Here is a 23313-nt window from a genome sequence, read left to right as displayed (position 1 = left end):
CCAAGCCTCCGTTGTGGCTGGGCGTGAGCAAGATGCATGCAGAAGGAATCTTCCAGAAGGCTGCTTTAAAGATGGAATTCTCTTACCCAATGTCCTCAAACATCCAAAACTACTTCTTCTTCCTCTTCTCCCTTCTCAGCTTGCACCCAAAACTGCAATTTCTGCTACCTTAACCCCTTAGGAAAAGCGCACAATCATTTCTGTGAATGAAACAAATCCTCCCCTGTATAATGAACCCATTTAACAAGGCTCTATTGAATAATGGAACACATGTACTAAAAACTCATTCATACAATGATGGCGTTCTATCCAGTGATGTAAGTTTCACTTTAGCCAGATCCTTTTAGAGGAGTGATTCTAGGGTCTTTTTTCATGACCGCTGCGTTACTGGAGTGGGGTTGGGTGGCGTGGGAATCGGGGAGTGGAGGAATCAGGGACACAGACACTTGCAGGGTCAAAGAAAAGCCAATTTTAGGTCATCGAGCTATTTCCTCATTTCCCGAGCAGTAGTGACGTCATCGTGGGACTGATAGGAAGTATTGTTTTCATGTTCTCGTCCAAGCCTCTCCCTTTTATAAGCCCGTCTAGCAGACATTAGCTCCTCGCCAGTGTTGGAGGTGGTGTACCTCTCATGTGTTTTTATTCGTCCATTCATTCATCAAACGTTTGTGGACCGGTGTGAAACTGATTGAACAATTCCAGCCGCACATGATACAGAATCCTACATGCCATTGGCTTAAATAAGAGAGACGCTTCTTCCCCTCTGTGGTGAAACAAGCCTGGAATTGCGCAGCCCCGGGATCAGGCTCAGGGTTACCTGGGACCCAGGCTCCGTCAGCCTTGCTGTGTCACCTGAAGCCAGCACCTCATGGAACAAAGTGGTTGCCCACCTCCGGCCTTCACGTCTACCCTCCAGGCAGCAGGAAGAAGGAAGGAAAAGAGGACCACAAAGGGGGTGTACCCATGTAATCCCCTCCACCTGGAGTGTGCTGGGCCTCATTCCGTACCTGGTCAGTCCTGCCCACCTGTCAGGTTCAGCTCCCTTAATCCATGTACCTCCTTCCCCCGACAGCGAGGTGGTTGTTTGTATAATAACAATTGTTGCATACGGTCGGCCCTCCATGTTCACGGTAGGTTGGTTCCAGGAAACCCCTGGCCACGCAAATATCAAAATCTGTGGATGCTCAAGTCCCTCACATAAAGTGGCATAGTATTTGCATATAGCCTACGCACATCCTCCCGTAGGCTTTATTTTTTTTATTTTATTTTATTATTTTTGAAACAGAGTCTCACTCTGTCACCCAGAGGCTGGAGTGCAGTGGTGCAACCTCAGCTCACTGCAATCTCTGCCTCGCAGGTTCAAGTGTTCAAGCGATTCTCCTGCCTCAGCATCCCGAGCAGCTGGGATGACAGGCGTCCGTCACTACGCCTGGCTAATGTTTTGTACATTTAGTAGAAACCGGGTTTTGCATTTGGCCAAGCTGGTCCCAAACTCCTGACCTCAAGTGATCTGCCCGCCTCAGCCTCCCAAAGTGTTGTGATTACAGGCATGAGCCACAGTGCCCGGCCCCCCATGTGTTTTAAATCATCTCTAGATTGCTTATAATACTGAGCACAATGTAAATGCTAGATAAATAGTTGTTTTACTGTCTTGTTTAGGAAATGATGACAATGAAAAAAGTCTGGACGTGTTCAGTATAAATTCATCCCAGGCCCACCTAGATGACCCGGTCCACAGTGGATTGAACCCACGGCTAGGGAACCCGCAGGTCCAGAAGGCCAACTGTATTTGGGTCTCTGTGAGAGTGTAACTCGTGAGGGCAGGTACCGTGCTGCTGATTTCACCACCGTGGCTCTGCTGCCGGAGGAGCGGTGACCACGGCCCAGGCGACCCTTGACCTTTGCTTGGGACCTCAGCTTCAGGGTAGGTTTTCCTGGTGGTGGACAGGGCTTCTAAGGGATAAGGGAAGTCACGCCAGCTGGAAGGCAGCGGGGGACAGCAGGTTTTCAGCTTGATTTCCATTACTCTAATGGTGACCCACTTTGCCGCACACTCGGCTGTCTTCAAGATGACAGGTTGACAGCGACCGCCATTGGGTCATTACTGAGCAAAGAGCCATTAGCACACGGGCTGTGGTTCAGCACGGCTTGTGCTAGGACACAGGTGTCTGTCATCCCAGGTGTGCTGGCCTCATTTGTCGGAAGGAATCTGCCGACCTCAGGAAACCCCAGCACACCTCCAGGCCTCTGCTTTGCCCGTTTGTAGCCTTCCCGTGGTCACCGCACTTCCGGGCCGGGGTCCCAGCTAGGATTTATACAGAGGCCTACTCCCAGACTAAGCGGGAGGCAAGATAGTGGGTGAAAGAACTTAGGAGCTTGGAGGAAGCAGGCATGGGCATGTTTGTTTTGAATATGTGTGTCTAATTATTCAATGTGGCTTTCTTAAATGGATTCAAAATACACGTGGAGATTCGCTTCCAGTTGCTTCATGTCTTTTTAATAAGGAGACTCTTACCAGACAGCCGACCCTAAGTTTCTTTTTCTTTCTTTCCTTTTTCTCTTTCTCTTTCTCCCCTCCCTCCCTCCCTCCCTCCCTCACTCTCTCTCTCTCTCTCTCTCTCCCACACACACACAGTCTTGCTCTATTGCCCGTGCTGGAGTGAGGGCTTGAACATGGCTCACTGCAGTCTCGACCTCCTGGGCTCAGGTGATCCTCCCACCTCAGCCTCCTAAGCTGAGTAGTTGGGACTACAGGCACATGCCACCATGCCCGGCTGATTTTTTTGATATTTATTTATTTATGGTAGAGATGAGGGCTTGCTATGTTGCCCCGGCTGGTCTTGAACTCTTGGGCTCAAGTGATCCATCCACTCACCTCGGCCTCCCAAAGCGCTGGCATTATAGGCGTGAGCCACCACGCCCCGCCTCAAGTGTCTTTGAAAGCAAAAAGGGAAACAGAATGAGCACATAGGCCCAAATGAAGACAGTGGCAGTGGACCGAACCTCAAACGCCAGCCCACCACATTCGGATGCACTCTGACTGTCTTTTTGAATCCATCTCAAGGATTTAGATTTAGAGTTTCCGCTCCGTTAAACAGACTAAGAAGCTCTGTGACAAAGTAAATAGAGAAAATACCTATAGTCAAGCGCTGGCAGGATAGGGGAGGGGCTGAATCTGGAAGAAAGGAGACGGCTGAAATGGACTAAGACCTGCCGTGCCCTGGCACGGATTTGTTCTCAGCAGCAAAGCACGAGTTCTGGGCAGGGCTCTCACTACCCCCGGGGGTCAGTATTTCTCAGGTAGCCAGGGGCGCCCCAGAGCCCAGCCCTGCCCACTGTCTGATGTCATCTAGACACAAGGACATGGGGCGTGAGAGGACGTTATCGTCACTTCTCTGCGGGGTCACAGGAACCTGCCCTCTGCTCCTCCGCCTGTCAGCTGCCCTTCTGCCCGCAGCCGGCCCAGACTCCTGTGGCGACTCACTCTCCACCACTCCCCCAACCCCGGCAGGAAACCACTTCAGGGTTTACTCTGGGCTCTGAAATCAGCCTGTGAGTCCTGGTTAGAACCCCCTGCGCCTGATTCTCCTCTCTCCCCAGGCTGCAAGAGATAGGGATGACCAGAAGTCAAACCCTGTCCTTGGAACACCCCACCCCTCATCACTGTGGTGCCAGGAGTCTGTTCCCAAGACCCCCCTCCCCAAGCCCTGCCTCCTCTTCTCCCATAAACCACAGCAGACACTCAGCGTCCAGGCTACAGCCCTGCACCTTCTCCAGCAGCCACCGGCCTTCGCCAGAGCTCTCGAAAGCCCGTTGTCCTTCCCCAGCCACATGGGGGCTGATGGATCTCTCCTGCGGGCGACCCCCAGCTGTCTGTGCAAAGGCTCCCAAGACTAAAGTGTAGGAGACATGTTCAGATGGCACCACTGTGATCATCACTCGTCCTGTCCCTGTGGCCCCCCAGGTCCGACCTGACATCAGCCCGTCTGAGACGGAGCCCAGTGGGTGGGGAGACCCAGCCCCGCTGCTGCTGGTGGTGTCTGGCCGGTGGGAGGGGAGGGCAGGCGAGTTTTCGGCAAATGACCCCGTGCTCCTCCGAAGCCTGGAGGTGCCACACTTGGACCTCCCCGATGCCTGTAAACGACGTGAAGGGGGCCTGGGTCCTCTGCTGGGCTGTTCTTGAGCTTCGCCCGAGCTCAGGAAGGGCTCGTGGAGAAGCCAACGACGGCCTTGTTCCCGTGAGATTGCTCTGCCTTGGGCACAAGGACGGCCTCTTGCTGCTGCTCTGCCCACCGCCCACCCTTGGCGGCCTCTGGGAGACTGGGCTGGTCTCCCTCTGGACACAGCCCGTGGCCCACTGCCTGCACCTGCTCAAAGTTCCCTCTTGCAACTGGACCAGGGAGCCGGGGAGGCACCAAGAGGCCGAGCTTCTGAGCTGGTGGCCGTGGGCGCAGGACCGTCCCACAGCTCCCACGCTGGGATGGCCAAGCCGACCCGGGACCCACAGCGCCCTTTTAGCAAAACAGGAGGGAGGTGGCCGGGCACAGGGGGCCGGGGAACGCCTGCGCTCTGGGCCATCCACGGCTCCCGAGGCCTGAACCTTCGCTCCAGCCCCAGCACAAGCCGGCCAGGGCACAGGACCAGGTGGTTCCCCCCGCCCCGCCCCGAGCGCCCCAGGGCCTCCTGGCTGGGGCTGGCTTGGATGAGGGGTCGTCCCTGCCCGCCAGCCCTCTCGGGTTTGCAGTGCCGCGGACCGGGGTGCGGGGCGTTGTTGGGCGTCAGGCTCGCTCTGGGGCTGGGACCCCGGGTGGAGCAGTGGGGGCGGCACGCTCCGCCGCAGCGACTAGCTGGGCCGCGGGTCAGGGGGCTCTCCCGCGGGGCGGTGGGGCTCTGTTACGGGGTTGGAGTCTTTCCCGCCGCGTTACGGGGGTCTTTCCGCGGATTTGGGGTAATCTCTCCCGCAGGGTGAGGGGAACTCTGTCTTTCGAGGGGTCTCTCTTCGGATTTGGGAGTCTCTCCCGCGGGGTGAGGGGGACTCTGTCTTTCGGGGGGGTCTCTCCGCGGATTTGGGGAAGTCTCCCGCGGGGTAAGAGGGGGCTCTCCGCCGCCCCCGCCTGTGATGGCCCAGAGGACCCGAGCTCCGGTCACTCCCGCCCCTCGCCGGGGCTCCGCGAGGGCGGGTGGGGGACGGGTGCTGAGTCCGTGACGCGGCTCCAGGCGGCTCCGGGGCGAGCCGCATAAATAGCAGCGGCGGCGGTGCCGGTGGCCACTCGGAGCCGCGGACACGTCGAGTGACCCGCCCGCGCCTCCCGCCCCCGCCGCCGGCCCTGCCATGCAGTGAGCTCCCCGGAGCAGCCAGAGCTCGCCCGCCCCGGCCTACCGTCCGGACCCGCCGCCCAGACCCGCCGCCCCGACCCGCCGCCGCCTCCGACCCCGACGCCCGGCCCGGGGCGCAGCTGCAGCTCAAGGTACCCGCGCCCCGGGAGGCCTCCCCTCGGCTCTCCTCGGCTCCGGACGATCCCGCCAGGGGCCCCGGCCCGGCCGCCGCCGCTGCTCCCCCCCGCAGCCCCCGGCACCCACGCCTCGGGGCGCAGCCCACGCCGTGGTCCCACCCGCCCACCGTGCCCTGCCCTTCCCTTCCAGATGGCCCGAGGCAGCGCCCTCCTGCTCGCCTCCCTCCTCCTCGCCGCCGTCCTTTCTGCCTCTGCGGGGCTCTGGTCGCCGGTAAGTGCGGGGCGGGCGCGGAGGGCTTCCTGGAGGAGGCGGCCTCCGCCCTGCCCGCAGGGACGGGGTGGAAAGGCTCGCGCGGGCGCTGTTCTGGCGGCGGGCGTCTCGGGAAGGGTCCGGGTCTCCCTGGGAATCCCCCGCGTGCTTCTCCGAGCGCATCAGCAGCCCCGGGCTAGAACCAGGCCACCGGGAGAGCGCCGCGCTCTGGGTCAGCGCCTCGGGAAAGCGAGAGGCTCGTCCGTTCCGCAGCGCTCCGTAAGAACAGAGGGCGAGGAGCCACCGGCGGGGCCTCAGCGCCACTTAGAGCAGGTGCAGCGCGCTGAGTGGGCACGGGATCCGGCCCAGAAGTGAAGTAGTTTGTAAATCAAGTGGTCCCATGTTCATGTCAAATATAGCCTACTTAGGGGTAAACCCGGAATTTCGCGAGGCTTCCGAAAGGACCTGCATTGTTCTAAGTCCTATGTACTGACGGGAAAGGCTGGGTGCACCCATTTAGTACCGGCTCCAGGCACAGCCCTGGCATCTGACCCCCTTCTCTCCCGCTCAAGGCCAAGGAAAAACGAGGCTGGACCCTGAACAGCGCGGGCTACCTGCTGGGCCCACGTAAGTGACTGAGAGCATGGCCTCCCGCACTCCCGGCCCCACCTGCCCCCTCGCTTTTAACCCCGGCTCCTGCCCCTCCTCCCGCGGCTGGGCAGACCCTCCAGCCTCCCTCTTGACCTCACCGCCCGTCTCCCTTGTTCTGCACACTTGATCTGTGCACCATTCTTTCCAGAAGCTTCTGCCCCAGCTCTGCCGCCCTGTCCGAGCTGAGATCCCCACTCTGGCCTTTGCTCAAGCTCTCCTGGGCTTTCCTGCCTCGCAGCCCTTAAAGACCCTGTTCTGCGCCTCTCCCCAGGCCCCGCATATCCCCAAACACTCATCTCCTCGGCCTGCAGAGCACCCTTGCGGACCCCAAGTTCTGTCTCCCTCTTCCCTTTCTCCAAGCTCTACAAGGGAATATCCAGACAGCCCGAGGGTGACCCAGACAGGCTCTCCTCAAAACCAGGTTCAGGTGGCCCTCGGGCCTGCCCAAGTCTGCGCCTCCTCCCCCTCCCCGTCCCTGTCCTGTTGGCGTCACCCGTGTCAGCTGTGGCCCCTGCTGCCTGAGGTGAGCCCTAGCCCTAGATGGGATGCTGCAGGCTGACCCCTCCCGTGTCCGCCCCCGCCCCAGGCCTCTACTTCATCTGCTCCATCTGCGCAGCAATGCCTCCAGGCTTTCCTCTAAAGGCGGGCGTGAGAGGGGACCTTGGCTCCCTCTTCTAACCCACCTTCCCCTCCACCCCTCGCCATCCACCTTAGAAACCTCCCAATACTGCCTTCTGCCCGCTGAAGAAGGGGAACAGCCCACAAGGCCTGTCCCAGCCCTGCCGGAGCAGCAGTTGGGGAGAGTGGTGCCCTTAAATGCCAAGGAAAGCTGCCTTAGTTCTCAGCCCCAGAGTCTGGTACAGCTTCCTCCTCCTGCAGACGCTTGTTCATCGGGGTCACTCGGCGGATCCCCGAGTCGGGCTTTAAGAAACAGACACGGGGGGCCAGATGAGGTGGCTCACGTATATAATCCCAGCACCTGGGGAGGCCGAGGCAGGGGGATCACGAGATCAGGAGTTCGAGACCAGCTGACCAACAAGGTGAAATCCCGTCTGTACTAAAAATGCAAAAATTAGCTGGGCATGGTGGTGGGCACCTGTAATCACAGCTACTCAGGAGGCTGAGGCAGGAGAATTGCTTGAACCCGGGAGGCGGAGATTGCAGGGAGCCGAGATCGCGCCACTGCACTCCAGCCTGGGCAACAGAGCGAGACTCCATCTCAAAACAAAAGAAACAGACACGGGGATAACAGAGCCGCCTAATGCCGCATGCCGGGCAGACCAGGCGGTTCCCCACAGGACCTGCTGGTCTCTCTGCACGGCCCCCACGTCCTCTCCCTGCCCCTGGAGCGGCCTGACCTGCCTGAGGGCCAGCTGATCTCAGCCCTTTGCAACCCTGAGCTCTGCCACTCAGAGGGCAGCTCATCTTTGTGTGCTATGTGCCCAAAACAGGAGGAACTGGCAGCAGGAACATGGACCCGTGTTGCTTTGGAATATTGAAAATCTATTTGTCAGGAAAGTTTGAACCCTAATCAGAAAACAAACTCATTTCCGCTATCAAGTTTACGTCCCTCTTCAGCTGTAGCTAGACGAGTTGTTTGTCAGCACACTCACCAGTGTGTCCCTGGTTTCTAGGGTCAGCTAGAAAATGCCACAGAAACAGTGTGTTTGCACCAGCTCCTGCTGAACGCAGTGGGCCGTGGCTGAGGGCACAGCAGTGAGATGAGACGACCTGTGATTCCGCCATAAATGTAGCACCGAGAGTGGGGTCTTTGGAAATAGGAATGAATTTTCTTTTGCCTGGCCTTCTAGATGGCACAGTCCACCCAGGCTGACCAGCCGGAGACGCGGAGGCGTCCTCACCTTTGCCCGTGTCTCCCATCCCCATCTCCTTTCCTGCACCCCAAACCCAGTCCCCCTCACCCCATGCCTCTTGGTTTACAGGCCTTATAGCTTCTTTCCTGGACTTCTGAGATCTCTTTGCTTGCAGTCACAGTACCCCATTTCACACCACACAACACACACACACACTCGAACAGGCACATGCTCCCACGCCTCCTTTTCCTTCCCCTCATCCTCTCTCCCTCTATGACCCTCTCGCCCCCTCTGTCTCTCCCTCTCTCCCTCTGTGACCATCTCTACCCCTCTGTCTCTCCGTCTCTCTCCATCTGTGACCCTGTCGCCCCTTCTGTCTCTCCCTCTCTCCCTCTGTGACCATCTCTACCCCTCTGTCTCTCCGTCTCTCTCCCTCTATGACCCTCTCATCCCCTCTGTCTCTCCGTCTCTCTCCCTGGCTCCCATCCATCTTGCACACAGTTGCCAGAGTGAAAATAAAAATCGGATTCAGTCACAGCTTAAACTCTTCAGTGGCCCCCATGCTTTCTGGGACATGAGGACGCAGCCCCTGCTGCCTGCTGGGGAGGCACCCAGCTTGGTGCCAGCTTAATGCCAGCTCGGCGCCAGCTCCGATGTCAGCTCCTCTGGACCTGGGAGCACCTCCTGCAACAGGGCAGGTCCTGGGCCTGTCCCACCCTGCGGGAGCCACACCTCCCTTTCTCCCACCCCGCCGGTGATCCTTACATTCCCTTCAGCCCTGGCACGGGTGAGCGGCAGAGCTCTTCCCTCGGCTCTTGGAGAATCACCCTGTCTCCTCTGGTTACTGTCCTCAGGGTCTATTTCACAGTCGGGTTGTGTGTGTGTTGGCTACAGGCATCCCTGTGTCTTCTTTGGTTGTGGGGAGGGCGTGTGTGACAGTCACACCCAGAGGCTTCCCTCTCTGATCTGTGAATAGATGCCGTTGGCAACCACAGGTCATTCAGTGACAAGCTTGGCCTCACCAGCAAGCGAGAGATGCAGCCTGAAGATGAGGTGAAACCAGGTGAGACGACTCTCATCCCGGGCCCGGGGTCGCCTCGTTCACCAACTCCCAGGTGCGTGCAGGGGGCAGCAGAGGGTGCCAGGGCACCTGCCGCCCACCTGTCCACAGCTGCAGCCCAAGCCTGGCCACGACTTAACTAAGACAATGTGGCCTCATCACACCTGTCAGCAGCTGCAAACAGAACCTGCAAACCCAAGACTGCAAGGCGTCCTTCTAGACTGGGAGTTGGTCCAGGCATCAGGGCCTCCAGAAGAGCAGGGTCTTAGGGCACAGTGGCTCACGCCTGTAATCCCAGCACTTTGGGAGGCCGAGGCGGGTGGATCACCTGAGGTTGAGAGTTCAAGACCAGCCTGGCCAAGATGGCAAAACCCTGACTCTACTAAAAATATAAAAATTAACTGGGTGTGGTGGTGAGTGCCTGTAATCCCAGCTACTCGGGAGGCTGAGGCACGAGAATCACTTGAACCCGGGAGGTGGAGGTTGCAGTGAGCCGAGATCACGACACTGCACTCCAGGCTGGGCAACAGAGCAAGACTCTGTCTCAACAACAGAAAAAGGAAGAGCGAGGCCTTGAACTGGCTCTCTCCCCTCTTCCTCATATTGAACAAGGGCTTTGGAAAGCACAGCCGGGCCTCAGGCTGCTGGGATCGCATCACTGACCTGGGGCCCCCAGCTCCTCTGTAGGGAGGGGATGTCCTGAGACACAGAAGCCCCCCTGCACAAGTCGTGAGTATTGGTCTTTTCTCTTTTCTAGGAAGCTTTGACAGGTCCACGACTGAGAGCAATATTGTGCACACAATCGTTCAGTTCCTGTCTTTCTTGCATCTCAAAGGTATGTGAAATATCAGCAACGTACCGTTCACCTCGTAGCACGCTGGAGGCATAAAAGGCCCATCGAGAAGACAGCCATAGAGTCCCGCCGGCAAGTAGCCAATGACCCATCTAGAAACCACGTCTTGTCTGGCTGTATGTCAGGATGACAGAGCATGTGACACTAGAGCTAGCTCCAGGGGGCTGGGAGGGCGCACGGGCGTGCCACCATCCGTGAGCACCATCAGGCCAGCGCTGCTCCCAGGAAGAGAATGGGCCTCAGGGTGCAGCTCCCTCTACTGGAGCCATATCTATTCACACGGCAACAAACCCCTTAGGGCACAGGTGTACTGCAGGGCGGGCTCTGTGTGAGCTGTTCCAAACCTCCTTTCCTTTCTTTCCTCCCTTCCTCTCTCTCTCTTTCTTTTTTCTTTCCCTCTCTCTCTCCTCTCCTTCTTCCTTCCTTCCTTCTTTCTTTCTTCTTTGTTTTTCTTTCTCTCCTTTTTCAGTCTCACTCTGTGGCCCAGGCTGGAGTACAGTGGTTCCATCTCAGCTCACTGCAGCCTCTGCCTCCTGGGCGCCAGTGATTCTCATGCCTCAGACTCCTGAGTAGCTGGGACAACAGGCACGCACCGCCATGCCCAGCTAATTTTTGTATTTTTAGTAGGGGCGGGGTTTCATCATGTTGGCCAGGCTGGTCTTGAACTCCTGGCCTCAAGTGATCTGCCATCCTCAGCCAGGATCTGTAATCCCAAAGTGCTGGGATTACAGGCGTAAGCCACTGTGCCTGGCCCTAAACCATACTTTGTAAGCCTGGGAAATTACTAGGAGCCCATATCTTAGACTGCAGTGTTTCTCTATGCAGCCCTCCTGCCAGCAGGCTGCCTTGAAATCTGACTGAAAAGGCTCTGATCCTGGCTTCCAGTGTCTTCGGCAAACCCTGGGGATGAGGAGCCTCATACACAGTGCTTGGCGTTCATTCCATGATGGGCATCTGGCCTTCATTAGATATCGCACTGCAGCAGTGGAGGGAGCCAGGAAAGCGGCCGGTGCTCTGAGAGTTAACAGGGAGGTGGGGGTGGGGAGGAGGGACGGACTGCTTTGCTTTTTCTCTCCAGCAGAGACCTCCTCCTGGAGCTCTGAGCGCTGTCGGGAGGCGGGGTGGGGGGAAGGAGGGGTGGACCGCTTTTTCTCTCCAGTGGAAACCTTCAGCTGAATAACACAGCTTTGTCCAGTTTGGAAAATCAAGGCTGATTCTTGGGTTTGTTTTGGATCAGGACGCTTTTCATTTGCAGTGTTGTGGGGCTCTAGGTGGTGACGGGGAAAGCGGGGGAGAGGGGAGAGGCGTGAGGGGAGGGCAGGGAGACTGACAGAGAAGGTCTTAGAAAAGTCGGTGTTCATTAGAAATTCCAGAACGGGGTCCCCAAGTTCCCTCTGTTGGAGCCTCTGGGAGAAAGCTGGATGACTTTTCCTACAAGCATAGACTCTGCCAGATTTTTGTTTGTTTTTAATTTTGTAACATGGAAATTATTTCCTTAGGAGACACCAACTTTCGTTACTCAGATGGGAATTATACCTCCTTAAAACCTGAATGTAAACGTCTGACAGGTTTAGATGCTTCCTAAGTGTGGGAGCCAAATCATTGCAGAGTGAGAAGTGCAGAATGCTGTACCCAGTTCTGGGTTTGATTCCGTGCGAAGCTCCCCGCGGTGTGCGTCACGGCCGTCATTCTCTCGTGTGCACATTCAGAACTGGCCGCTCAAGTGCAGCTCTTTCCTTTGCAGAGGCCGGGGCCCTCGATGGCCTCCCGGATGTCCCCGCCGTGGCCTCCCTGGATGACACCGAGAGTTCCTGAGAGCCTCCGGGGCATGCTGTGTGTTGTAATCTCAAGTCGAACCTTAAGATGATGGATGATAATCTTAGCCCAATTTACGCAGAGTCAGCTCTTCTTGTTCTCTTTCCCCTGATGCTGTGTTGTTATCACTTAAGATTTTCTTTTGGTATTTTATTTTGAGTGGCAAAATAAAGAACAGCAATTACCTGCCCTTGTCTTCTTCTTCCACACTTCCGTCTCTTCACCAGCGCCACCCACGGGTTTTACAAGATAAAGCTTGATCATAATCGTATGGATTAGACATGAATTTTAAACCCAAATTCTACCATCAGGAGCGTCTGAGACACCACCTCTCACTGCACGTCCAGGGGCATAAAGTCATCTCAACGTTAAGTCGAGTCCAATGTAATGATGAAGGGAAGCGTGTTACTGAGATGAACAAAACCACGAAACAGACAGAACTCCTGAGCTCGTGGAGCTGATCTTTCAGGGAGATGGGAATGAAACACATGACGACAGCCTTAAGCAGATGGGTGGGTTTCGTGGTGCTCGTGGAGGTGATCAGTGCCGAGAACAGATGTGTCGGCAGGGCGGGAGGGCCAGGATCAAGGGCCAGGAGCGAGGTAGGAGAGGAGAGACGGGCAGGCAGGTGGAAAGACAGGAGCAGGAGGTGCGCGCCAAGACAGTGCTGAGTGAAGGAAGGCGTGCGGGAACCATCTCCTGACATGACACAGACTGAGTCTTTTGAGCAGAAATAAAAAGATCACTCCGGAAGATCCAGAAAGAAGGCAGGCGGCCGGGCGCACGATGGCTCACACCTGTGATTCCAGCACTTTGGGAGGCTGAAGTGTGGATCACTGGAGGTCAGGAGTTCGAGACCAGCCTGGGCAACATGGTGAAACCCCATCTCTATTAAAAATACAAAAATCTTCTGGGGGTGGTAGCACGTGCCTGTAATCTCAGCTACTCTGGAGGCTGAGATAGGAGAATCACCCCAGCCTGGGAAACAGAGTGAGATTCTGTCTCAAAAAAAAAAGGTTAGGGGAAAAAGCCAGACATTTCTGTTAACGTAAAAGGTGGTGTGCAGGCCTTTTGGATTCACCGGAGGCGGCTGTGTGGTGGCAGTGGGACGTGGCTTCCCAGTTTCCCCCCATTGGCAGTTTGCTACCTAGGACCTGTTTCAAGGGGCACAGAGCCCTGGCAGCCCTCTCCCTGCTCGGGGACAACCCCCCTTGGCTGTGCCTCAGCTTGGCCCCCAGCTCCACCCAGCTCCACCCAGCTCCCTCCTGCACCTGCAGACTCCACACTCACACTCAGTGGCTGTGGGTCTCCTAAGCTTCAGACCACTCCCAGCCCGGAGGTAGAGACGCCACCCACCGGGTGGGTCAAACACCTGGGCCCACCCTCACTCCCTGTTCACCATCTGCATTTATCCTCTTCCGTGTTTTTAAAAATCTCTTTAGGTCCAGGCACAGTGGCTCCCGCCTGTAATCCCAGCACTTCGGGGGGCCAAGGCAGGCGGATCACCTGAGATCAGGAGTTTGAGACCAGCCTGGCCAACATGGAGAAACCCCATCTCTACTAAAAATACAAATTAGCCGGGTGTGGTAGCACACACTTATAACCACAGCTCTTCAGGAGACTGAGGCGGGAGAATCGCTTGAGCCTGGGAGGCAGAGGTTGCGGTGAGCCAAGATTGAGCCATTGTATAAAACTTGGTCATAAAAAAAAAAACACTTTAGTTCTCCAACTTGGGCAGGCCCTGTCAGAAGGTGGTGGCCAGGCCCCTCCCCAGGGTGTCAGAGCGGGAAGGGCTGGGGATGCTGGCCTGTGCACACATCCCTCCCAAGGCCGAGGGAGCTCCTGGCATGGAGGAGGCAGGTGAGTGGGTGTGCCTGGGGACCACACCTCTGCCTCTGGACTCCAGCCCCAAGTGCGCAGCCTCTTCTGTCTGGTCTTCCTGTAGCCTTCGCCCGCAAATCCAGCAGCCATGGACACCGTATCTGCCTCAGCCCGCCCCACAGCCTCCTGCACTCAGTCCTGCAGACCACACAACTGCAGCCCGGTCTGGCTCACCTAAGGCCTTCACACGGGTCCCTCCCCAGGCCTGGGGAACCCCTACGCATCCCACAGGGCTCTGCTCCAGGGTCACGTCCAGAATGCCCTTCCTGTTCCTCCACCCCAGCGTGTGCCGTGCCACCCTAATCAGTGTGCCTGTCACTCTGATCCTGGTTTCAGACGTGTCTCTCCTCACTACACCATGAGAAAGAAGTGCCTGAAGGAACAGAGATTAGTGATGCTGTGCTGAGGGCGGGGCTCTCCACACCTCACCTGGCTTGCAGGAGTCACCTGAGCAAGGTTTACCAATGGCCAAGGAGCCCAGACTCCGTGCAGGGGTGCGGCCTCCGTGCAAAGGTGCAGCCTCCATGCAGGGATTCGGCCTCTGCAGGGGTGCTGCTTCCGTGCAGGGATTCGGCCTCCATGCAGGGTTACCTCCTCCGTGCAGGGGTGCCGCTTCCGTGCAGGGGTGTGGCCTCTGTGCAGGGGTGTGGCCTCAGTGCAGGGGTGTGGCTTCCATGAAGGGATTTGGCCTCCATGCAGGGGTGTGGCCTCTATGCAGGGATTCAGCCTGTGTGTGCAGGTGTGCAGCCCTCCCTGCAGGGGTACGGCCTCCGTGCAGGGCTGCCGGCCCCAGAGTCAGCAATACACAGCTGTCAGACTCTCCCCCTGTGGCATCACCCGCTTCCTTCTCTAAACCTTGCCTTCTTTTTAGGTATAAATGGTGTGGGGCAGGTGGCAGCTGGAAGATGAGGGAAAGGACATGAGGGGCCGGGAGGAGTTGCGGTGTCATCTGCTGTGATGGACAAGGCTACAGAGGTGACGTCTTTACTTCCCGGAGAGAACATGGCTGGAGCTGGCTGCAGCCATCCCGGATCAGTCTGTTGCTAACAACAGCAGTCTTTTCAAGGGAAAGAGTTCTTCAGCCACCTGGGGAAGTGAAGAATTTTCGAACAGGCCTGAGAACCACCAAGATGCCTAACGGAGAGGTGGAGAGTGTTGAGGTTGTGCACGTTGCGGGAGGTGGCTGTCTCCATCACCAGAGCTGGTCAACACGAAAGCCCGTCCACCTCTCACTTGCCCTGTCTCACCAAGAGCAGAGCAGATGCCAGGGTGACGCTGCCTGAGGGCCTGGCGTGGTGGAGGCAGGTGAGTGGTAGGCCAGCCTGAGGAAGAGGCCTGTGCTCAGAAGGTCCCTGGAGGAAGGAGGAAAGTGCTGTTTAAGAAGACGGGAGAGAGGTGGGTGCGGTGTTTCACGCCTGTAATCCCAGCACTTTGGGAAACCAGCCTGGGCAACATAGCGAGACCCTGTCTATATAAAAAGTAATTCAAAACATTTTTTAAAAATTCAAAAAAAGACTGGGTGCAGTGGCTCACACCTGTAATCCCAGCACTTTGGGAGGCTGAGGTGGGCAGATCACGAGGTCAGGAGATCAATATCATTGTTGCCAATATGGTGAAACCCCATCTCTACTAAAAATACAAAAATTAGCTGGGCATAGTGGCGTGTGCCTGTGATCCCAGCTACTCGGGAGGCTGAGGCAGGAGAATCGCTTGAACCCGGGAGGCAGAGGTTGCAGTGAGCCCAGATCACGCCACTGCACTCCATCCTAGTGACAGAGCGAGACTCCACATCAAAAAAAAAAAAAAAGAGGGAAGAGAGAGAGTCTTGGAGGGATAAGGAGATCCTAACACCAAAGATATGAAGAATTTATAGGTTATCATTTTCTATCTTATGGCCTGGGAAACTCTTATTTTAATGCAAGAAAAGGGATTTTGACACATTTTGGGGTCAGGATTGTAAACCTACAATGAAATTCTAAGCTCCCTAACCGACTGAACAGATCCCTCTCATGGGCAAAGGGACCCCAAAGAAGCCTCAAAAACTAGGTTAGGTCATGACGGGAAGGGAGGGGTCAGACACGCTCATTACGCCTCTTCCTTTGGGGTTTAGACACAGCTGACCAGGGTCACATTACAACAGCTCTCAAGACGGACAAATCAGCCTCTCTTTAGCAATAAGGTACCGAATTGCAGCCTGACTCTGGCATAGCATCACATGGCAGATAACAAGCCCTGAAGGAAATGAAAGCTTTTTATCCCTACATATATTTCCTTGACATATTCTTAAATGGCTCTGCAAAGCTGGCTCCTGAGGGGGAAATTGCATTCTGTAGAGAATTTCCTTCCCTTACTAGTCTGACACCTTTCTAAAGTCTGCTGAGAGACATTCTATTCTTAATGTCTATTCTCTGAAGCCTGCTACCTGGAGGCTTGCCTTCCACAACTGCTCCCACCCACCTCCGTCTACCTTACCTTAATTCAAGCTGACTTCAACTCTTCAGAAGGGCTTAACTCTTTCAACTCATCGCCAATCAGGACACCTTTGAATCCACCTATGACCTATAAGCTCCCCATCCTATCCCACTCATTGAGATGTTCCACCTTTCTGGGCCAAACCAATGTATGCCTTACACATATTGATTTATGTCTTTTTGTGTAACTTCTGTCTCCACAGAATGTATAAAACCAAGCTGTAACTCAGCCACCTTGGGCAGATAGTCTTAGGACCTCCTGCGGCTGCATCACGAGCATGGTCCTTCACTTAGCAAAATAAACCTCTAACTTGAGGGAGATCTGTCTTGATACATTTTGCTTTACAGGATTTTATCCTGTTTTATGCATGGTAAAAACTAAGAAGGCTCCAGAAAGCAGAAAGCTTGACAGTCTCTGATACAACTTTTAAAAAAATGGTCAGTGATTTCTGCTTCCAGGAGATGGAGCAGAGGTAGAATTTTCCTTTGTTCTTTCGCTAAGTACAATCAAAAATCCTGGACAGCACACGTAAAGGAGACACAAGAAGACTCTGAAAGCCGAAGCAATGGGCAGACCAGCCGGGGACTTCAGCCGGTGGTGAGTTCCCTGGGTTTTCTTCCTGCCTCACATATCCTTGACTTGGGCAGAAGGAGCCAGCGTCCTAGAAATGCCAACAGGCAGAGACCACAAAAGCCCCAACCAAAGCTGCCCTCTCTAGATGAAGGACCAGGAAAGGGAAGCCTGGCAAGACAGGGAGCTGTAGACAGTGACCTCTCTACTCCAGCAAAACCGCAGCAAGCGCCGTGGCTTCCCCAGGCCAGCCGACGCTCCGGGGGAGCCCAGACTTCCTGGTAAGGCTGTGACGAGGTGGCCCAAACCCCAAGCAGGGGACGCTGTAGAGTGCCAAGTAAAGAACCGAAGCAGGGGCGGCCGCGAGAAGCACACCTCTCGGACACGGAACTAGGAAGGGAGAGGTGGAGCGAGGCGACATGTTTGTCCAACAGCCAAGCTCATCTGACTAAGAGAACCTCCGCCTTTATACAGGCTTACAGCCCTAGATACTAGATGAAAGGGTCTTGGGTTTACAGCCTTAGAAATTACATGTGAAAGGGTCTTGGCTGATGGAAGAGGAGTGGGGTGGGGGTTTGATCTTGTTTAAGTGAAAACAGTGCCTTCCAGAGAGGTTCCCCCATCCTACACGTGCCATCTACAGGAAGGCGATTTAGGAGGTGCCAGTCTGCCAGCCTTTTCTTCTATTGAAATGCAGTGTGGAAGGGGCAGCGATCTTAGATGCTTGGGTCTCTTTCCTCAGAACCAGGACTTCATCCCCAACAACCACCCCACCCCTGGCAGTAACAAGACCCCCCACTACAGTGTCAGCAGAGACCACCTGGGAGCCTGGACTTCCGTGCCCGTCCTTCCCCATAGCAAAAGGCATACCTCTCTCCCTGCATTTGGGTGGTGTCAGAGGAAGTCTAGTGGAGAATCAGGAATCTCACCACCTCCCAGTAGTGACAAGGCCACCCCCTTCTCCTGTGGTGTCAGTAGATACCATGGGGAGGGGTGCAGTAAGAAGGTATTCCTACCCCTCCCAGCACGGGAGGTATTAGCAGGGAGCCGAACTCCCACTCCTGCCCAGCAGCAATGAGGAGCAGCCCACTGACACCCACAGGTCGGTGGAGACTGAGTGGGAAGCCTGGACTTCTGTCCCCATCTGGCAGAAATGAGGTGGCAACTGTTAAAACGCACGCTTTGAATGAAGAGACTCCCCAAACAGGCTTTGTGTGAGCAACATGGCTGTTAATTCACCTGGGCGCAGGTGGGCTGAGGCCGAAAAGGGCGTCAGCCAAGGGCGGTGGGATGAGTTGGTTTTATAGGTTTCGGGTGGGCAGTGGAAAGTTACAGAGTAAGATCAGTTACACTGGTGGGGGTAGGGGCGAGGAGTGTACATTACCATAAGTTCAGTTACAATGGCGGGTGAGGTAAGGCATGAGAGTAGTTAAGATGGTAGGGTGGGGTGGAGGCATATTCACAGAACAAGAACAGTTAAGATGGCCAGTGGGGTGAGTAGTATTCACATTATCATAAGAACAGTTAAGATGGAAGGTGGGGTGAGGAGTATTCACATTACCATAAGAACAGTTAAGATGGCCAGTGGGGTGAGGAGTATTCATATTACCATAAGAACAGTTAAGATGGCCAGTGGGGTGAGGAGTATTCACATTATCATAAGAACAGTTAAGATGGCAGGGTGGGTTGAGGCTCCGCTGGGCCATCAGGGATAATGGGGAACGCAAGCAGGGGGTGGGGGGTGATCAGCCGGAGCAGGCAGGACTTCAGACTTTCTGGATCCGAGCTTCCACGTGGAGGCCTGACAGCAACCCCAACCTTTTCCCTGTTAGGGCAATGTCAAAGCAAGCTACGTAAAAGAGAAAGTTCAAATAGAATCCAGAGTTTCATACCATGGTACCCAAAAAGTCCAGGTTTCACTTAAAGATCACTTATACCAAGAATCAAGAAGATCTCAAAGCAGATGACAGAAGACCATGGGTAGAGGTCAACAGTGACCTGCTGGGTATTAGAGTTGTCTGATAAAGATTTTAAAGTAGCCATCATAAAAAATGCTTCAATGAACTATTTCAAACATACTTTAAACAAATAGAAATACAAAGTTTCAGCAAAGAAATAGAAACTATAAAAAAGAATCAAATGGAACTTTTAGAACTAAAAAATGCAATAACTGAAATAAAAATTCCAGTGGATGAACTTAAAAGCAGAATGTAGAGGGCAGAGGAAACGACCCGTGAACTTGACTTTTTTGTTTGTTTTTTTCTTTTGAGATGGAGTCTTGCTCCACTGCCCAGGCTGGAGTGCACTGGCATGATCTTGGCTCACTGCAACCTCTGCCACCCGGGTTCAAGTGATTCTCAGCCTCAGCCTCCTGAGTAGCTGGGATTACAGGCAACCACCACCATGCCTGGTTAATTTTTAAATTTGTAGTAGAGATGGGTTTTCACCATGTTGGCCAGCCTGACGTTAAACTCCTGACCTCAGGTGATCCACCTGCCTTGGCCTCCCAAAGTGCTGGGATTACAGGCGTGAGGCACTGGGCCCAGCTGTGAACTTGGAATAGAATAAAAATTACCCAATCTGGGCTGGGTGCAGTGGCTCACGCCTGTAATCCCAGCTCTTTGGGAGGCTGAAGCAGGAGGACTGCTAGAGCCCAGGAGAAGTTAGAGACCAGCCTGAGCAATACAGTGAGATCTTGTCTCTATAAAATATTTAAAAATTAGATCTGAGTGTTGTGGTGTGTGCCTGTAGCGTTAGCTACTCAGAAGGCTGAGGTGGTAGGATCCCTTGAGCCTAGGAGATGGAGGTTGCAGTGAGCTGAGATCACACTGAGGAAGGAGACCCTTAATCACCCTTAAGCATCTAAGACCACCTCTCCCTTGACTTCCACACTGCATTTCAGTAGGAGAAATAAAGGCTGGCAGACCGGGCACCACCTTTAATCGCCCTCCTATGGATCACAGGCATGGTGTGGAGGAATCTTTCTGGAAGGCATTGTTTTTACTTAAACATGATCAAACCCCCACCTAAGTCCCATACCCCATGCCTACTCCATGGACCAAGACCCTTTCGCATGTAATTTCTAGAGTTGTAAGACTTTATAAGGGCAGGGATTTTCTTTGTTGGTGTGGGGGGACTCGGCTATTTGGGGCATTCAGACCCTCCGCAGCTCCTGGCCGAATAAAGCATCACTTCCTTCCCAGTGGGTGTTCAAGAGGTTTGTTTCTCAGCCTTTCCTGCTTCAACACCACTGTACTCCAGCCTGGGTGACAGAGTGAGACCCTGTCTTGAAAAAATAAAAATAAAAAAAGGAAGGAACCTCAGAAATCTGTGGGGCCAGATAGAAGATGGCATTCATTACATCAGGATCCTGGAAAGGAGAAAGATGACAGAGCTGAAAGAGCCCTAGAAGAAATAGTGATGCTGGGCCCGATGGCTCACGCCTGTAATCCCAGCACTTTGGGAGGCTGAGGTGGGCAGATCACCTGAGGTCAGGAGTTCAAGACCAGCCTGACCAGTATGGTGAACCCACACCTTTAAAAAAAAGAAAAGAAAAGAAATAATGACTGAAAACTTCCCAAATTTGGCAAAAGGCATAAACCTACAGAATCAAGAAACGGAGTGAACTCCAAACAGGATAAACATAAAGAAATCTAAGACATATCATAACCAAACTTCTGAAAGCTACAGACACAGAAAATCTTGAAAGCAGCAAAATGAAAATAACATTTTATTTACAGAGAAAAAGCATTTCACCTCCTGGAACTAATAAGCAATTATACAAAGTTGCAGGATGCAAGGTTAATAAACGAAAGTCAATAGCTTTCCTAAATACCAGCAATGAACAAGTAAAATTTGAAATTAAGATTACAATGCTGGCCAGGCACGGTGGCTCACGCCTGTAATCCCGGCACTTTGGGAGGCTGAGGTGGGTAGATCATGAGGTCAGGAGCTTGAGACCAGCCTGGCCAACATGGTGAAACCCTGTCTCTACTAAAAATACAAAAATTAGCCTGGTGTGGTGGCATGCACCTGTATTCCCAGCTACTCAGGAGGCTGAGGCAGGGGAATTGCTTGAACCCGCAAGGCAGAGGTTGCAGTGAGCCAAGATAGTGCGATTGCACTCCAGCCTGGGCAACAGAGTGAGAATCTGTCTCAAAAAAAAATAATAATAATAATACATAGGTATGCATTTCCAAAACCTATATGAGGAAAACTATATAACTCTGATGAAAGAAATAAATACAGAGCTAAATAAATGGAGACCTATTCCATGCTTGTGGATAGGAAGACTCAATACTGTCAAATATTAGTTCCTCCCAATTTGATGTACAAATTCAACACAATTCCAAAAACAATCCTGGCAAGTTATTTTGTGGATAGCAAAAAACTGATTCCTGGGCCAGGTACGGTGGCTCATGTCTATAATCCCAGCACTTTGTGAGGCCAAGGCAGGGGGATTGCTTGATCCCAGAAATTTGAGACAAGCCTGGGTAACATAGGGAGACCTTGTCTCTACAAATAACAAAAAAAATTAGCCAGGCATGGTGGTGCACACCTGCAGTCCCAGTTGCTCAGGAGGCCGAGGCAGGAGGATCACTTGAGCCTGGGAGGTCAATGCTGCAGTAAGCCATGATCACACACCACTGCACTCCAACCTGGGCAACATAGTGAGAGCTTGTCTCCAGAAAAAAACAAAAAAACCTGAAGCAAAAGACCCAGAATAGCCACACACACACACACACACACACACACACACAAATATATATATAATATATAACATATGTAATTTTATATATTATATATAATATATACAATATATTATATATAATATATACAATATATTATATATAATATATACAATATATTATATATAAAATATATTATATATTATTTTATATATTTATATATTATATATAATATATTTATATAATTTATATATATTTATAATGTATATAAAATATATATTATATTTTTTTATATAATTTATATATATTTATAATATATAAAATATATATTATATATATTTTTATATTATATATTATCTATATTTTTATATAATATAATATATATTATATAATTATGTATTAATTATATATAATTTATATAATTATATATATAAATTATAATATATATAATTACGTATATATAATATTATATATATAAAGAAAAGAACAAAGTTGGAAGCCTACCATAAAACTACAGCAATCAACATGGTGTGTCATTAGTAAAAGAATAAAAGAATAGATCAGTGGAATGGAATAGAGGGCCCAGACTCACACAAATAGAGCCAACTGATCTCTGACAAAGGGATGAAAGCAGCACCATGGAGAAGAGACAGCCTTTTTGACAGATGGTGCTGGAACAACTGGACATTCACATGCAAAAAAAAATATGACTCTAGATAAAGCCTTTTATCCCTCTCACAAAAATTAACTCAAAGTAGATCATAGACCTAAATGTAAATTGTAAACTATAAAATTTCTAGAAAATTGGCCGGGTGCTGTGGCTCACCCATGTAATCCTAGCACATTGGGGGACCAAGATGGGAGGATCGCTTGAGGTCAGGAGTTTGAGACCAGCCTGGCCAACATGGGGAAACCCCATCTCTACTAAAAATAAAAAGATTAGCCAGGCGTGGTAGTGGGTACCTCTCATCCCAGCTGCTTGGGAAGCTGAGGCAGGAGAGTCACTTTAACCCAGGAGGCGGGGGTTGCAGTGAGCTGAGATTGCCTCACTGCACTCCAGCCTGGGGGACAGAGTGAGACTCCATCTCAAAAATAAAATCCCTAGAAGTTAACACACGAGAAAATATGGTCTGGATATGGAGATGACCTTTTACACACTACGACAAAGGCATGATCCACACACACAGAAATAACCGATGAGCTGGACTTTATTAAAAACGTCTGCTCTGCAAAATACACTGTCAGGAGAATGAGAAGACAAGCTACAGACTGGGAGAAAATATTTGCAAAGGATATATCTATTAAAAGACTGTTATCCGGCCGGGCGTGGTGGCTAACGCCTGTAATCTTAGCACTTTGGGAGGCTGAGGTGGATGGATCACCTGAGGTCAGGAGTTCAAGACCAGCCTGGCCATCATGGTGAAACCCCCAACTTAAAAAAAAAAATTAAAAAGACTGTTATCCAAAATATACAAAGGATTCTTAAAACCCAACAATAAGAAACAACACAATTAAACAATGAGCAAAAGACCTCAAATGACATCTCACCCAAGAAGATATGCAGATGGCAAGTATGCATATGGAAATAGGCTCCACATCACCTGTCACTGGGGAAGTGCAGATTAGAATAGCAATGAGATACCACTACCTTCCTGTTAGAACGGGCAACATCCCAAACCCTGACAACACTAAGTGCTGGTGAGGAGGTGGAGCCATAGGAGCTCTCATTCACTGCTGGTGGGAATGCTCAATGACGTCGCGACTTTGGAAGACGCTTGGTGGTTTCGTGCAAAACTAAATATATTC

At 52.7% G+C, this 23313-nt stretch overlaps 1 protein-coding gene across 1 annotated transcript; it reads left to right on the top strand.

Moving 5' to 3' along the window:
• Positions 1-5268: 5268 nt before the first annotated feature.
• Positions 5269-12080, top strand: GAL (galanin and GMAP prepropeptide). The gene is made up of 6 exons (XM_064365440.1): positions 5269-5468; positions 5644-5724; positions 6276-6330; positions 9145-9231; positions 9986-10063; positions 11826-12080. The coding sequence occupies exons 2-6, from the start codon at positions 5644-5646 to the stop codon at positions 11894-11896; spliced, it is 372 nt and encodes a 123-aa protein (XP_064221510.1). The 5' UTR covers positions 5269-5468; the 3' UTR covers positions 11897-12080.
• Positions 12081-23313: the final 11233 nt, after the last annotated feature.

Source organism: Aotus nancymaae, unplaced genomic scaffold (genome assembly GCF_030222135.1).
Source record: "Aotus nancymaae isolate 86718 unplaced genomic scaffold, 86718_ANA_hifiasm-v0.15.2.pri h1tg000059l, whole genome shotgun sequence".
Taxonomy (NCBI): domain Eukaryota; kingdom Metazoa; phylum Chordata; class Mammalia; order Primates; family Aotidae; genus Aotus; species Aotus nancymaae.
This window is presented reverse-complemented; position numbering and strand designations above follow the sequence as displayed.

Bases quoted from the DNA above. Each gene is read 5' to 3' on its own strand.
- GAL (XM_064365440.1), top strand. From the start codon at position 5,644: ATGGCCCGAGGCAGCGCCCTCCTGCTCGCCTCCCTCCTCCTCGCCGCC. The intron at 6,331-9,144 runs GTAAGTGACTGA...ATCTGTGAATAG, and splicing joins GGGCTACCTGCTGGGCCCAC to ATGCCGTTGGCAACCACAGG. The intron at 9,232-9,985 runs GTGAGACGACTC...TCTCTTTTCTAG, and splicing joins TGAAGATGAGGTGAAACCAG to GAAGCTTTGACAGGTCCACG.